A 17,896-nucleotide genomic window follows, 5' to 3' on the forward strand; every position below is an offset into this window, starting at 1 on the left:
TTGTTTTTAACATACTGTGAAATAAGAAAGCTTTGTGGCTTCTGGTGCCACTGCTACTAAGTAGTATTTCTTTGTATGCCTACTGTGATGTTTAGTCTTTTAAATATAGCTTTAATTATCTTCCTTCAGTATGTACTTTGGTCGTACTATTCATTTGTTTCACCATTATGTTTGAGTTCTAAATAGCTAAGATATATTGAGATAATGCTTTCAAATTTCTGCTTAACTGTCACTCTACAATCTTCCCAACTAGTTGCATTTATTGTGTGACCAATTAAGGTACAGTCTCTTGAGACTAATAAATCCAATTCTCATTATTTTACCTTTTTTTCTGTACTAAATCGTTCTAAGTTTTCTGTAGTCCCTTTGCTGACCTAGACACCTTTTCAATGTTATATCATGTTTAAATGTGCATTTTCTATATTATTGTCTTTGTCTTTGCTTTCATTGATAGAATAAATAAGATTATACTCAATTTAAACATATTTGAATTGTAGCACATGACACTCCCATCTCCTAGCTCTATATGTTTTCACTGACCATCCTCCATGCCTAGAATACTGTCCCTTCCTACCTCCATCTTTTGATTTCCCAGGCTTCCTTTAACAATTAGCTCAAATCTTTCTTTCTAAATAGGGCTTGCCTAGTTTTTTACCTCTCCTTCCCTCCCTCCTTTCTACTGCTAGTTCTTTCCTTTGGAGTTTATCACCATTAATTCTGTTTATATCTTGTATTTACATAACTGTTTGTATGTTGTCTCCTTCATTAGAATTTGAGCTTTTTGAGGACAAATTCCATGGTTTTGGTTCTGTCTCCAGTACTCAGTGCTATTCTTTTTTAGCACAAAGTAAGCAAAAAGATACACAGCCAATACTAATTCCAAGTCTTCCTTTTAAAAAAGATGCTACATTTGTAATATATGCTAATCATTTATATTTGTCAGAAAATTATAATTGAAAGTTTCCACACAAGTCATCTGACTTATTTCCCTAAGTGAAGACAATATAACACTTAAGCCATTTGAGAAGAGGGAATCTCATAGTTCTCTCTCTCTTTGTCTCTCTTTGAAAAGAATATCTGTATATATTCTTTTATTAAATTTCCAAATTAAGAAATCCTACAGCTGTTAGTAATAATATGTTTGCATTTTGAACAACCTTTATTGTTACAAGTTCTTTTTTTTTTTTTTAGCTCAAATCCAACATAACAAAACCTGCCCATTCTTCTTTTTTCCCCTTCTAAGAAAGAGAATAGTTGGTCGTCATGTTGCCTGTATTATATACTTCTGGTGCCACTGCTACTAAGTAGTATTTCTTTGTATGCCTACTGTGGTGTTTAGTCTTTTAAATATAGCTTTAATCATCTTCCTTTAGTATGTCAATATGTTACTATGCCAAGAACTTTACTTCATACTTTGTTAAGCCCTCTTTTGCCATTCTTTAAATTTGAAGACTCTCTGTTCCCTTATGCTATGGATGCTTGCATTCTTTTTAGGTTTTAAATACCCAATTTAGCCTTAATATTCTAGCTTCACTAATTGCCCATTTTCTACAGAGAATAAGAAAAAAATCCACAGAGAATAAGAAAAAATATTTTTCTCTGACCTGTCCTAAAAAGTCATGTGTTGGGTCCATTTGTCAGAAGATATTCTGGTAATGGGGGTGGTTTAATCATTGTCGTTGTTTGGTTGAGTCTAGACCCCATTTGGCATTTCCTTGACAAAGCTGATTTCCTTCCTCGGCTCATTTTACAAATGAGGAAACTGAGGTAAACAAGGTTAAGTGATTCACCCAGGGTCACACACCTAGCCAAGTGTCTGAGGCCAAATTTAAACTCAGGAAGATGAGTCTTCCTGACTTGAGGCTAAGTACTCTAGGCACTCAGGCCTGTCACCTACCTGCCCAAAAATATCCTGAGTAAGTAGTAAATGGGACTCTATTGGAAATATAGTAAATTAGGATATAAAACCACAAATAGCCATATTTTCATATCCTTCTACTACAAAATAATAATCACCTTGTTTTGTTTACTATTTTTTCTGAGTTAGACAAATTCCAATAATACCTCTCCTTGGGCTACCCCTTTTCTTCAATATAGGTTACATACGACTGACTTTCATTTGTGGTCCAGATGAACACTTAAAGAAGAATTTGTGGCATCTTCAATTTTCCTATATCATTAGGATGAATAATAAGATTCTAATATATGGATTTTAGTCTATTATCAAACCCTATCATCAATTTGTTAACACAAGACTTTCTTTATCTTTGGTAATTATAAAAAAATTATTTACTGGCATCCATTTGAGCTACAACCTTCCTGCCTGATCCTGTATTGTACTATTGTTGTAAAATAATATTTATGGAAAATGAAATCAGTAGGATACCAATAAAATATAACCATTTAGTGAAATATATGCTTCTTGAGAACAGGAATTGTTTTGTTTTATCCCTAATGCCAGCAGATGCTTGGAGTATAGGAGGTACTTGAAATGTAAAATGTTTATTAAATGAACAAAATTATTAATTAGACTTTTATTGTTCTAGTGGCAGGACTACTGCAACTTCATTGGTGGACATAAAAATAAATATGTTTAATAGTATACAAGTACCTAAAGAATTATTCAAATCAAGAACTGAAAGAATCTTGGAGAGCTGTACTCCAATTTCCATATTTTATAAATGAGAGAACTGAAACCATAAAATGAGAATATATACATTGCCCAAGATCAAAGATAGGGGATATATCCTGAAATTATAATCAACTTTTCTGATTCCCAATCTAAAATACTGTGTAGTAAACTATATTGCCACTAACTAAATTTTTGAGCTAAAGGTCATGAAATATGTGTTAACCAAGTTATTTATATAGTCTAATGAAGTTTAAAAGATGAACTTTGGTAGATCTTGTCTTACCCTTAATCCTTTTATTTCAGCCTATTTTATCTCAACTTCTTTTTGAATACAGCCTGAGTTTTTCAGTGCCATTTATTAGTAGCCATTAAAGCTTAACATCTGGAAATTCCAACTTTCGGGGAGTACTTAACCCTCCCATACTCTCCATAAAGTTGAAAATGTGATTGCTTAGAGTCCATTGGATTTAACATAATTTCCTTAATGAGCTACAAGATATCTTTACCAATCTCAAAGTAAATGAAATAAAATCAGATACTATATTATGCTTTTATGTTTCCTACAAGAATAGAATGCATGAGAATGACTATCTTTGTTGTGTTTGCTATTGCTTTTTTAAAATATTGTTATTCAGGATTTAGCAATAAAACCAGGACTACTTCAAAGTGAGATACCATCATAAAAGTAAACTTTTAATATTTCAAGTTATTTATTTTGATAAATTTTCTTTGAAAACAGCCAGAAATGTTTTGAATTTCTAGAAAATGGTTGCAAAACAGTGAACACTTTCATTACATTCCAGTATTTTCTTCTGCCAGTTGCAAAATATACAGCTATATAGATAATTTTTTTTTGTCATTTCTGAATAAAGGATTCCAATAGTGAGCCATTTTGGCAGAGTCCAAGAGGTCATCATTGACTACTTCATTGCTATAGCTAAAAAGAATTCTTTTTTAAAGCATGTTTTGGAGCTATTAGAATGTATTCTATCCTTACTTTCAACCTTATATTTTGATACTCTGCCCCATTTCTTGTAATACCCATTTTAAAATTAATAAAAAGCCTTCCTTAACTTATATCCCCCAGTTAGAGATGTAACTTTAGATTTTGAGTAAGGTGATTATGCATCATCATCACATTAAGTCTAGAATATTAAATATAGATAGCATTCACCTTGGGTGAAAAAGAAGCTAAACATCAGTGTACTTTAGGGGAAAGAATATTGAACTGGGAATATGGGCATCTGGATTCTAAAATTGGTTCTACCATGATATAAATTTTCTATACGATCTTGGTTAAGTCAGTTCTCTGGCTGACTCTATAAACTAAGCAATTAGACTAGATAATCCTCAAGGTTTCTTCTGTCCCCAAACTTTCATGATTTATAATCAAATAGCATTAAACTTAATTAAAATTCTCAAAATGTTTTAGAACTGGTTCATCTATTTAGGGAAACTTAAAAACTATGTATCATCTACCTATCTATTCATCTATCTGTCTATTTGTCTGTCTGTCTGTCTGTCTATCTCTCTATCTATCTATCTATCTATCTATCTATCTATCTATCTATCTATCTATTTATTATAGAAGACTGAAGTGAACAAACCCCAAAGAAATACTTTGCTGGTGGCAGCTAGGTGGCTCAGTGGATAGAGAGCTAAGCCCAGATATAAGAGGTCCTAGGTTCAAATTTAGCCACAGACACTTCTAGCTGTGTGATACATAGTATTGATTCTAAGACTGAAGGTAAGAGTTTTAAGAAAAGGAAAAAAATGAAATATTTTGCTGTCTCTATGAAAGCCTTCATATAATTAATTTTATTTTAATGTCCAAAAATATATTCTAAAGACAAATGTCATCCAAAGAAATTTCTACATTAAAAGTTAGAATGGAAAAATCCTATAGGTATATGTACAATGCTAAAAATTGTATTTGGGGTTTATTTGGCAGTTTGCGTGTGAACTTGGATATGGGCAAAGCAGCTTATGGATGGATGATTATGAAAGACGAACATATTCCTGGGACTGTTGTCCGAACAAGTACAATACCAGAAGAACTTGGACGTTTAGTTTATTTGCTAACAGACAAAACAGGTATCATATTTAATCTTTATCTTTTATTTGATTTGAATAAACATTCAATCAGCAATTATTATAATACAATTATATATAAACAATACATTACTGTGATTTTACTTTTAACATTTTATAACTTTACTCAGGTATCATTTTTCTATACCACTTAAGATGTCCTCTTAGTCTTTGTAACTCTACAATTCTTTTTTACAAAGCATTTCACAAGTTTTTCAAATCAAGACAGACTGTGATTTCGTATTTAATACAAAAATGAGTACGGGGAAAATAGCAAAAAGGTATATTGGAAAACGTGATTCAGGTTTCAGAATTAAAAGAAATCAAAGGCTATACAATATACCGAAATAACTTCTTCCATAACAAAGTGAGGAGGTGGCAAAAAACATGGCAAAAATTGAATTAGGAAGTTTCTTAACAGACATGAAACTACTAGTTATTCATTTGGGAACTTTTTAAAAATCAGCTCTCTACAGTTAGATCATCAACTAGTTAGATCAGAGATGAAAATCAACATCAAATTAGAAGAAAGCATAAAAAATGGAAGGTTTCTATCTGACCTATTCAGAAGAGCAATCAATAACAAAAAAAAAGGGAAATTAAAAAGTAAAGATATTGAATGTATCATCAAAATCTGTGAAAGCTCAACATTATAAAATATATATTTAGCAAATATATAGCTAAAATATATCAACATAACTGTATTAGTAACAAAACCAACAAAAACCATATTATTATCTCAAATAGATGCAGAAAAAGCCTTTGACAAAATACACAGTAATTCCTTATAAAAAACATTATAATAAAAGAAGTTTTCCTAAAATTGTTAAATGGCTCCTATCTAAAACCATCAGCAAGCGTTATCTGTAATGGGAATGAACTAGAATCTTTCCCATTAAGATCAGGGATGAAGCAAGGATGCCCATTATCACCACTAGTTTTTAATATTATACTAGAAACACTAGCTATATCAATTAGAGTGGAGAATAAAATTGGAGGAATTGGAATTGACAATGAGGAAACAAAACTTTTACTCTTTACAGAAGATATGATGACATGCATAGAGAACCCTAGAGAATCAACCAAAAAACTAATTGAAATAATTAACCACTTCAGCCAAGTTACAGCATACAAAAAAAAACCTCCATAAGTCATCAGCATTTCTATTTACTACTAACAAAGTTCAACAGCAAGGGATTTTTAAAAATCCATTTAAAATAACTGTAGAAGATAGAAAATACCAGGAATATGTTTTCTAAAAGAAATGCAGCAACTATACGAACACAATTACAAAACACTTTTCACACCAATAAAGTCAAACCTAAACAATTAGAAAACATTAATTGCTCATGAAAAGGTGAAGCCAATATAATAAAAAATGACAATCCTACCTAAATTAACCTATTCAGTGCCATGCCAGTCAAACTACCCTAAAATTATTTTCTAGAATTAGGAAAAAATTAACAAAATGCATCCTGAAGACCAAAAGGTCAAAAATATCAAGGAAATTATTGGAAAAAATGAAGAAAGAATGCCTATCTCTACTAGCTATACTGTAAAGTTGTAGTCAACAAAGCTATCTGGAACTTGCTAAGAAGAAGAGTAATGGATCATTGAAAGACATTAGTAAATCAGCATCTAGTCACTAAGGATCATAGTAACGTACTGTTTGATAAGCCCAGGGATCCAAGCTATTGGGGGGGAGAACTCACCATGTGGCAAAACCTGCGAGGAAAACTAGAAGAGGCTGGGGTTGGGGATTGACAGAAACTAGGCAAAGATGAGCATCTCTCACCATACATCAAGATAAAGTCAAAATGGATATTGATCTAGAAATAAAAGGGGATACCATAAACAAATGAGAGGAACCCAGGAAAATTTACCAGATTTATGGATAAAGGAAGAATTTATGACCAAACAAGACAAAGAGAATATTAAAAAAATGAAGTGGAAAATTTTGATTGCATTAAAAGGTTTCTATACAAACAAAACCAGTGCAACCCAGATTAGAAGGGGAACGAGAAATTAGAAAAAAATTACAGAGAAGAAAGTTTATTTTAAAGATTCTACATTGCAGAAGTTCAGTTTTGTATATTTAGGCATTAGCCGAAAATCAAAACCTCTTGTTTGAGGATCCAAGCAGATGCCCATTTTTGTTGATTCTTTCCTTCTTTTAAAATTAAAATTTTTTTTAAATTAAGAACTTATTAATCATCAATAAACGCAAACAATTTAATGTATGCAAAGAACAAAAGAGTAAGTATTATATAAAATTTTGAACTTCTGCATTGTAGTCTTTTTTTAAAAGTGTATGGTAAATTTAGAAACTGAATTTTGAAAGGAAGGATTATGGCTTTAGGTGATAAGAGGATCAAAGAAAAGTATTTTGTTTTTCTTTTTAAGATGGAAAATGGCAAATACTTTTCTTTACAAAATTAGACATTTTCATATATCTTCATATATAAATAAGGAGTCCTTTTTTCCAGATCTGTGATTTTGATTTGTTTTGGGAACTTTCAATACAAAAACTCCAATATCAATGCATATAAGTGTCTCCTCTGTAACCTTTAATTGCTATTAGGTGCAGAGCCACTGAGAGAGCATTTGATTTGCCCTTAATCACACAGGTAGTATGTGTCAAAGGCATAACCTGTGTCTTCCATGTTCTAAGGCAATCCTCTTTCCACTATGCCATGTTACCTCTTTTAGTAATAAGAAAAACTAGGTGAAAAAAAATTGCTATAGGCAGCACTTATTCTCAATTCCACACTCATTCCAATATTCCCATGGCATTTGCCCTAAATTTCCCATGTGAGTTGTACATAGGAATAAAGTGGAATGTAGAATTTGCAGTCTTTGAGGATTTTATCCAATATTGGTATTCAGACAGAGTCTGTTTCTCTTTTTCATTCGTGATACCAAACTTTTTCTTTTTGAAAGCTGTCTATTCTCAGTGCTTCTTTCATCTCTTCTCATTCTCCTTTAAACCCTCTGCAATCTGAACTCTGACTAACTATCCAACTAAAACTATCCTGTCAAAGCCACCAGTGACCTTTTAGCTAACACTTTTCTCAGTCCTCATCCTTATTGACCTCTCTAAAGTCCTTGACACTATTGATCACCCTCTTCTCTTAAATATTCTCTCCCTAGGTTTTGGTCATGATTCTCCTCTTACTTGTTTGACCACACTAAAGTGTCCTTTGCAAGCTTCTCATCCCTCTTGCTCCAACTAATCATGAGATGCCCCCAAGATTCTCTCCTGGGCCCTCTTTCTTCTTCATCTATATTATCTCTTTTAGTGATCTTATTAGTTTCCATGGATTAATTATCATCTCTTTATAGATAATTACTAGATGTTTATCTAATCCTAATCCACAGTCTCACATTAACAACTACCTTTCTATCATCTCAAATTGGATGTCCTATGGTCATTTCATATTCAACATGTCCAAAATAGAAATCATTTCCCTTCAAACTATTTCTTCCCGACTTACCTGTTACTTTAAGAACATCATCATCCTCTCAGATATCCAGGTTTACACCATCACAGTCATAGTTAACTCCTCACTCTTGACCCCATATATCCACTCTTGTGAAATCTTATTTCTGCCTTCACAAGATCCCTCATATATCCCTTTTTTTCCCCTCAGATGTAAAGGATCACATCACCTCATGCTTAGCTAGCAAAGTAGTCTTTTTAATTGGTTTCCCTGCTTCAAGTCTCTCCCCATTTCAACCTATCTTCTACTCGTCTACCAAAGTTTTTTTTTCTAATAAGTGGATCTAAACTTGTCACTTCCTTACTTAAAAAACAAACAAACAAAAAACCTCCAGGAACTATCACTAGAATCAAATATCTCTTATATGTAGTATTTAAAACTCCTCTTAAATAGGTCCTTTCTACCTCCAGTTTTTTTCCACTTTATTCCCTTCCATATACTCTGTGATTCAATGGCATTAGCCTTTTTCCTCCCTCTGTGGGAGAGACAAAAGACAGCTGATATCAGGTCAGTCAAACAACCACTGCTACCACCACCATCTGAGCCATTCTTTCCCCCAAACTCCAGAGGCCAGTACTCTAAAGCCAAGAACCTTGGGAATAACAGTGTTTCCCAGCCTAAAAGTCCTGCTTTAAGTCCTTTCCCATCCCCCAAGAAAGCAACTCCTACAGAGAAGGGACCAGCCAATTGTGACCCAATTTCCACAAGATGGCTAGGTGAAGCCACAAGGCATGAGGAAGAGGTATGGTCAAACTACCACCATTCACCTCAGTCACCATCTTCAGGATTCCTAGATTGGAGACAGTCCAGAGTTCAAAATACAGTGCTTTCCAAATTATTGTTCCTGCTTTCTCTCTTCCTTCATTGGGAGTAGAGAGGGCTGGGGGAATCAGTGAAGATAATCATCCCTACTACACCAATCCCCTCTGCTTCCAAGGACAGATAAAGCCTAGAGCTTCAGGAGTGGAAGCATGCCCCCAAGTACAGATGCTGCTTCCAGTCTAACTTTCACACCCATTCTCTGGCAAAGCCACCCCTGAGAGATGTATGGTTACAGGGCCTTATGGGAATTCTATTGCCTTACCTACTGATAGCCCCAAAAGAGAAGTTGTTGCCCTCAAAGCTTTTGGCATTGTCAAATGGTTTAGTCCCCAAAACTGTTGATTTTACTAGTGGAAATAGCATTAAAGAGAATCCAGCCCCATCTGCTTTGCCACTGAATGCTAAGGACCATGGGAACTTTCAATCTGATTTAACAGCTAAAACCTTTCATATGGACTATCTCCCTCAATAAAACGGGAGCTTCTTAGGTAGAGACAATGAAATGCAATGAAGAGAATGTTGGTCCTGGAAGACCTGAGTTCGAATTAAGCCTCAGATACTTGCTAGCTTTGTGACCTTGGCAAGTTAAATAACTTCTGTATTCCTCGGTTTTCTTCAGTTATGAAATAGGGGAAATAGTAGACCTACCTCACAGAATCAAAGGAAGTAATATCTTTAACATGTTTAGTAAAATCCTTGGCTTCTTAACACTTGTTCCTCTCCTGTTTATGGTAGTAAGTTATAAATGTACTTTTACTCATTCATTCCTCACCTATAACCTTCCATTTTTGGAATCCCTGCCTTTCCTTCTTGGCTTCTACTTACTGGACTCATTGAAGACTTAACTCAGATCCCATCTTCAACAGACCTTTCCTAGTTTCTCCTTCTCCCTTATCCTTTCCTAGTACTCCTGGTAGCTTGAGTATCTTCTCCTCTGAGAAGCTTTCCCAGACCACCTGAGGCTATAGCTGGGACAACTTGCTCCTGGGGACCCATGGAGCATCTACTATGTACCTTGCCTCTAGCCTTAACATCTAAAGGAATCATACCCATAGGACTTTTTCCTGAGAAACTAATTTTTATTTTGCCTACATTGCTCTGAGTTTGATACAATTGTAGTAAGAAAACTCTTTTCCTCATTAAAGAGCCTACTAAATTTTTCTTCAGTACCTTCTCACTGTGGTTACCTTTCATCTGCTCTGTACATACCTTTTATTTTATTTAATTTTTTAAATATTTAATTATTTTAGAAAAACTTTCCATGGTTACATGATTCTTATTTTTACTTTCCCCTTCCCCCTCTCCTTCCCCCCCCCCATATCCAACGCACATTTCCACTGGTTTTAAAATGTGTGATCAATCAAGACTTATTTACATGTTATTGATTGTTGCATTGGTGTGGTACTTTAGTGTCACATCCCCAACCATGTCCGCATCAACCCATGTGTTCAAGTGGTTGTTTTTCTTCTGTGTTTCGACTCCTGCAGTTCTTCCTCTGAATGTGGGTAGCATTCTTTTCCATAAATCCCTCAGAATTGTCCTGGGTCATTGCATTGCTACTAGTACAGAAATCTATTACATTCTATTTTACCACAGTGTATCAGCCTCTGTATACAACATTCTTCTGGCTCTGCCCCTTTCATTCTGCATCAATTCTTGGAGGTCTTTCCAGTTCACATGGAATTCATCCAGTTTATTATTCCTTTGAGCACAATAATATTCCATCAACAGCATATACCACAATTTGTATAGCTATTCCCCAATAGAATGTTTTCCAGTTTTTTGCCACCACAAAGAGCACAGCTATAAATATTTTTGTAGACGTCTGTTTATCTATGATCTCTTTGCGGTACAACCCCAGCAATGGAATGGCTGAATCAAAGGGCAGACAGTCTTTTAGAGCTCTTTGGGCATAGTTCCAAATTGCCATCCAGAATGGTTGGACCAGTTCACAACTCACCAGCAATGCATTAATGTCCCAATTTTGCCACATCCCCTTCCAATATTCAATACTCTCCCCTTCTGTCATTTTAGCCAATCTGCTAGGTGTGACGTGATATCTCAGAATTGTTTTGATATGCATTTCTCTAATTATTAGAGATTTAGAACACTTTCTCATGTGCTAATTGATAGTTTCGATTTCTTTATCTGAAAATTGCCTATTCATGCCCCTTGCCCATTTAACAATTGGGGAATGGCTTAATTTTTTATACAATTGATATAGCTCCTTCTATATTTGAGTAATTAGACCTCTGTCAAAATTTTTTGTTATAAAGGTTTTTTCCCAGTTTGTTGTTTCCCTTCTGATTTTGGTTGCATTGTTTTTGTTTCTACAAAACCTTTTTAATTTAATATAATAAAAATTATTTATTTTACATTTTGTAATTTTTTCTAACTCTTGCTTAGTTTTAAAATTTTCCCTTTCCCATAGATCTGACAAGTATATGATTCTATGTTCGCCTAATTTTCTTATACTTTCCTTCTTTATAATCAAGTCTTTCACCTATTCTGAATTTATCTTGGTGTAGAGTGTGAGATGTTGATCTAAACCTAATCTTTCCCATATGGTTTTCCAATTTTCCCAACAGTTTTTGACAAATAGTGGATTTTTGTCCCAAAAGTTCAGTTCTTTGAGTTTATCATGGACAGTCTTGCTGACATCACTTACCCCAAGTCTATTCCACTGCCCTTCCCTTCTGTCTCTTAGCCAGTACCATATTGTTTTGATGACCTCTGCTTTATAGTGTAGATTAATATCTGGTACTGCTAGGCCACCTTCCTTCACATTTTTTTTCATTATTTCCCTTGATATTCTTGATCTTTTGTTATTCCAAATGAACTTTGTTATAGTTTTTCCTAATTCAGTAAAAAAGTTTTTTGGTAGTTTGATAGGTCTGGCACTAAATAGGTGAATTAATTTGGGAAGAATGGTCATTTTTATTATGTTAGCTCATCCTACCCATGAGAAATCAATGATTTTTCAATTGTTTAGATCTAGTTTTAATTGTTAGGAAAGTGTTTTGAAGTTGTGTTCATATAATTCCTGTGTTTGTTTTGGTAGATAGATTCCTAAGTATTTTATATTGTCTAGGGTGATTTTAAATGGTGTTTCTCTTTCTACCTCTTGCTGTTGTGATGTGTTGGAGATATATAGAAATGCTGATGATTTATGTGCATTTATTTTGTATCTTGCAACTTTGCTAAAGTTGTTGATTATTTCTACTAGTTTTTTAGTTGATTCTCTAGGATTTTTTAAGTAGACCATATCATTTGCAAAGAGTGATTGCTTGGTCTTCTCATTGCCTATTTTAATACCTTCAATTTCTTTTTCTTCTCTAATTGCTACTGCTAGTGTTTCTAGTACAATGTTAAATAATAGAGGTGGTAATGGGCATCCTTCTTTCACTCCTGATCTTATTGGAAAGCCTTCTAATTTATCCCCATTGCATATGATGCTTGTTGATGGTTTTAGATATATACAGTTTATTATTTTTAGGAAAGGTCCTTCTATTCCTGTACTTTCTAGTGTTTTCAATAGGAATGGTTGTTGTATTTTGTCAAAGGCTTTTTCAGCATCTATTGAGATAATCATGTGGTTTTTGTTGGTTTGCTTGTTGATATGGTCAATTATGTGAATGGTTTTCCTGATGTTAAACCATCCTTGCATTCCTGGTATAAATCCCACCTGATCATAATGAATAACCTTCGTCATCACTTGCTGGAGTCTTTTTGCTAGTATTCTGTTTAAGATTTTTGCATCTATGTTCATTAAGGAGATTGGTCTGTAGTTTTCTTTCTCTGTGTTTGATCTACCTGGCTTTGGGATCAATATCATATTTGTATCATAAAAGGAATTTGGTAGAACTCCTTCTTTGCTTATTATATCAAATAGTTTGTATAGTATTGGAATTAGTTGTTCTTTGAAGTTTTGATAGAATTCACTTGTGAAGGGGCAGCTGGGTAGCTCAGTGGACTGAGAGCCAGGTCTAGAGATGGGATGTCCTAGGTTCAAATCTGCCCTCAGACACTTCCCAGCTGTGTGACCCTGGGCAAGTTACTTAACCCCCATTGCCTACCCTTACCACTCTTCTACCTTGGAACCAATATAAAGTATTGACTCCAAGATGGAAGGTAAGGGCCCAAAAAATAAATAAATAAATAATTCGCTTGTGAATCCGTCAGGCCCTGGGGATTTTTTCTTAGGGAGTTCTTTGATGGCTTGTTTAATTTCTTTTCTGATATGGGATTATTTAAGTATTCTATTTCTTCTGTTAATCTAGGTAATTTATATTTTTGTAAATATTCATCCATCTCACCTAGATTCCTATATTTATTGCCATATAATTGCGTAAAAGAGTTTTTAATGATTGCCTTGATTTCCTCTTCATTAGAGGTGAGGTCTCCCTTTTCATCTTTGATACTGATGATTTGGTTTTCTTCTTTCCTTTTTTTAATAAGATTGAACAGTACTTTGTCCATTTTGTTTGTTTTTTCAAAGTACCAGCTTCTAGTCTTATTTATTAATTCAATAGTTCTTTTACTTTCAATTTTATTGATTTCTCCTTTAATTTTTGTAATCTCTAATTGGGTCTTTAGCTGGGAATTTTTAATGTGTTCCCTTTCTAGTTTTTTAATTTGCATGCCCAGTTCGTTGATCTTTGCCTTCTCGAATTTGTTAATATATGCACTCAAAGTTATAAATTTTCCTCTGAGTACTATTACATGGTCAGTCTTTGTGAATCCACCATGTGCAGCTGAATACAAGGTGTATTCCTTTTTGTTCGTATTTATTTTTCTCCACATATCAATGAAATCTAACTTTTCCAGGACTTCATTCACCTCTCTTATTGCTTTCTTATTTATTTTTTGCTTTGATTTATCTAGATCTGAAAGAGGACTATTTAGATCTCCCACTAGTATTGTTTTACTATCTATTTCCTTCTTGAGCTCTGTCAGTTTCTCCTTTACGAATTTCGATGCTATGTCATTTGGTGCATACATATTGAACACTGTTATTTCTTCATTGTCTATACTGCCTTTTATCAGGACATAATTACCTTCCCTGTCTTTTTTAATCATATCTATTTTACTTTGGCTTTGTCAGAAATCATGATCACCACTCCTGCCTTCTTTTTCTTATTTGAAGACCAATAGATTTTGCTCCAGCCCTTGACCTTAAAGTTGTGTATGTTCACTTGCCTCATATGTGTTTCCTATAGACAACATATGGTAGGATTTGGGTTTCTAATCCACTCTGCTATTTGCTTCCATTTTATGGGTGAGTTCATCCCATTCACATTCAGAGTTAAGATTATCAGTTGTATATTCCCCAACATTTTGATATCCTCTCCTAGTTCTACTCCTTCTTCTTACACTATTTCCTTTTAAACCAGTGGTTTGTTTTAGACCAGTCCCCTTTGTCCCCTCCCTTGATTTACTTCCCTTTCCACCCCCTCCCTTATTATTCCCCTCTTTTTATTTTTTAAAGCCTAATGAATTCCTTCCCCCCTCTCCTCCCCTCCCTTTTTTGACCTCCCCACTACCCTGCTCCCCTTGGTTAATCCCTTCTGACTTTCTCTGTAGGGTTAGATAGAAATCTATATACCAATGGATCTAGCTACTCTTCCCTCTAGGGATTAATTCCTCTGAGAGTAAGGTTTAAATATTACCTCTTAATGCTCTCTTCCTCTCCTTCTTATAATCATCCCTTCATCCCTTCCCCTTCCCATCCTCTCTTCATGTGGTATAGAATATCCTATTTTTCTCATTCATTCAAGTTTCTCTTGGTGCCATCTACTATTCACCCTCCTCTTCCCCCCACCCCCATCTCATCTTAGACCATGTAGTGCTCCAACCTCTCCCTAGAAGAATAATTCTTCTAATTACTATAATAGTGAATACAGTTTTTGAGAATTACACATAACATTTCTCCATATAGGAATACAAATAATTTGATCTTCATTAAAGCCCTTAAATAGGCAAATTTAAAAATAAGAGTTTTCTTTCTTTCCCCTCTGTTTCTTATTTACCTTTTAATGTTTCTCTTGGTTTTTGTGGTTGGATATCGAACTTTCCATTTAGTCCTGGTCTTTTCTGTGCAAATACTTGGAAATCTTCTATCTTGTTGAATGCCCATACTTTCCCCTGGAAGTATATAGTCAGTTTTGATGGGTAGGTGATCCTTGGTCGTAGACCCAATTCTCTTGCCTTTCTGAATATCATATTTCAAGCCTTGCAGTCTTTTAATGTGGAGGCTGTCAGATACTGTGTGATCCTGACTGGTGCTTCTTGATATCTGAATTGTCGCTTTCTGGCTTCTTGTAATATTTTTTCTTTTACTTGGATGCTCTTGAATTTGGCTATTATATTCCTGGGGGTTGTCTTTTCAGGGTTTAGTGTAGAGGGTGATCTATGGATTCTTTCAATGTCTACATTGCCCTTTTGTTGTAGAACTTCAGGGCTGTTTCGCTGAATAATTTCTTTTAGTATGGAATCCAAATTTCTATTAATTTTTGATTTTTCAAGAAGACCATTGATTCTCAAAATGTCTCTGCTAGACATATTTTCTTGGTCTAACTTCCCAGTGAGATATTTCATGATTTTTTCAGTCTTTTGACTTTGCTTTATTAATTCTTGTTGTCTTGTGAGATCATTGGCTTCTAATTGCCCAATTCTAGCCTTTAGAAACTGGTTTTTGGATAAAGTCTTTTGGTTTTCCTTTTCAGTCTGCTCTATCTGGTTCTTCAAGGCTTCCAGTTGGGCATTTCTGGCCTCAGGTGATAATGGGCATCCTTGTTTCACACCTGATCTTATTGGAAAGACTTCTAATATATCCCATTGCATATGACGTTTATTGATGGTTTAAGATATATATTGTTTATTATTTTTAGGAAAGGACCTTCTATTCCTATACTTTCTAGTGTTTTCAATAGGAATGGGTGTTGTATTTTGTCAAAGGCTTTTTCTGCATCTATTGAGATAATCATGTGGGGTTTTTTTGTTTGCTTGTTGATATGGTCAGTTATGTGAATGGTTTTCCTGATGTTAAACCATCCTTGCTTTCCTGGTATAAATCCCACCTGATCATAATGAATGACCCTCGTGATCACTTGCTGGAGTCTTTTTGCTAGTATTCTTTTTAAGATTTTTTTGCATCTATGCTCATTAAGGAGATTGGTCTTTAATTTTCTTTCTCTGTATTTGATCTACCTGGCTTTAGAATCAGTATCATATTTGTGTCATAAAAGGGATTTGGTAGGACTCCTTCTTTGCTTATTATATCAAAAAATTTGTATAGTATTTGGATTAATTGTTCTTTGAATGTTTGATAGAATTCACTTGTGAATCCATGAGGCTCTAGCTATTTTTTCTTTGGGAGTTCTTTAATAGATTTTTCAATTTCTTTTTCTAATATTAGATTATTTAAGTATTCTATTTCTTCTCCTGTTAATCCAGGCAATTTATATTTTTGTAAATATTCATCTATCTCACCTAGATTGCTATATTTATTGCCATATAATTAGGCAAAATAGTTTTTAAAAATTGCCTTAATTTCCACTTCATTAGAGGTGAGATCTCCCTTTTCATCTTTGATACTGTTAATTTGGTTTTCTTCTTTCCTTTTTTTATTAGATTTACTTTGTCTATTTTATCTGTTTTTTCAAAATATCAGCTTCTAGACTTATTTATTTAATAGTTCTTTTACTTTTCATTTTATTAATTTCTCCTTTGATTTTTAGTATTTCTCTTTTAGTTTTCATCTGAGGATTTTTAATTTGTTAATTTTCTAGTTTTTTAAGTTGTATGCCCAATTCATTAACCTCTGCCCTCCCTTATTTGTTAATATATGCATTCAGTGATATAAATTTTCCCCTTAGAACTACTTTGGCTGTATCCCATATGTTTGGGTAAGATGTCTCATCATTGTAATTGTCTTCAGTGAAATTATTTTTCTTATTATTACCTTCTTTCCTCCCCTAGTTTTTTTTATATTTATACATAGATAGATAGATAGATAGATAGATAGATAGATAGATAGATAGATAGATATATCACTTTACATTTCATCCTATACTATTTGTCCCTGTTCCCTCTATGTAAACTTCTTCTAGTTACCCTGTTGGTAATAATAATTTTTAATATTTGCCAATATCTTCTTTTCTTCTTGGTTACAAATTGATTGAACTTGTTTTGTCCCTTAAGAAAAGAATTTTTTCTCCTTCCCCCATTCTCTTAATTACCTTATATTGATTCTCTTGAGTTCTGGGTTTGGTCAGGAAATTCTCTGTTTAAGTCCGGTTTTTTTCTTGATGAATGTTTGGAAGTACTCGATTTTATTGAATGACCATACTTTTCCTTGTAATAATAGAGTTAGTTTTGCTGGATAGTTGATTCTTGGTTGTAGACCCAGTTCTCTTGCTTTCCGGAATATTGTGTTCCATGCCTTCCAGTCCTTCAGTGTAGATGCAACCAGATCCTGTGTTATCCTGACTGTGGTTCCCTGATATCTGAATGACTTCTTTTTAGCAGGTTGTAATATTTTTTCCTTGGTCTGGTAGTTTAATTTGGCTATAATATTCCTGGAAGTTGTCAGTTGTAGATTAAATGTAGGAGGTGATCTGTGGATTCTTTCAGTTTCCACTTTTCCCTCTTGTTCGAGAACTTCAGGGCAATTTTCTCTGATAATTTCTTGTAAGATGCTATCTACACTTTTTCTTTTATCATGATGTTCTGTTAAACCAATAATTCTTAAGTTGTCTCTTTGGTTGCATCAATGAGGTGTTTCATATTCTCCTCAAATTTTTCTTTTTTTAAAATTTTGTTTAATATACTCTTGCTGCCTTGTGAAGTC

At 33.9% G+C, this 17,896-nt stretch overlaps 1 protein-coding gene across 1 annotated transcript in view; it reads left to right on the forward strand.

Annotated features, from left to right (window-relative positions):
* Nucleotides 1-17,896, forward strand: part of ATP9B (ATPase phospholipid transporting 9B (putative)) — a 506,373-nt gene that overhangs the window by 352,908 nt on the left and 135,569 nt on the right. The window contains exon 13 of the mRNA XM_044683481.1: nt 4,584-4,726. Within this exon, the coding sequence (XP_044539416.1) occupies nt 4,584-4,726 (143 nt within the window). The remainder of the gene's footprint in view (nt 1-4,583; nt 4,727-17,896) is intronic.

The sequence above is a fragment of the Gracilinanus agilis genome, chromosome 1 (genome assembly GCF_016433145.1).
Source record: "Gracilinanus agilis isolate LMUSP501 chromosome 1, AgileGrace, whole genome shotgun sequence".
NCBI lineage: Eukaryota > Metazoa > Chordata > Mammalia > Didelphimorphia > Didelphidae > Gracilinanus > Gracilinanus agilis.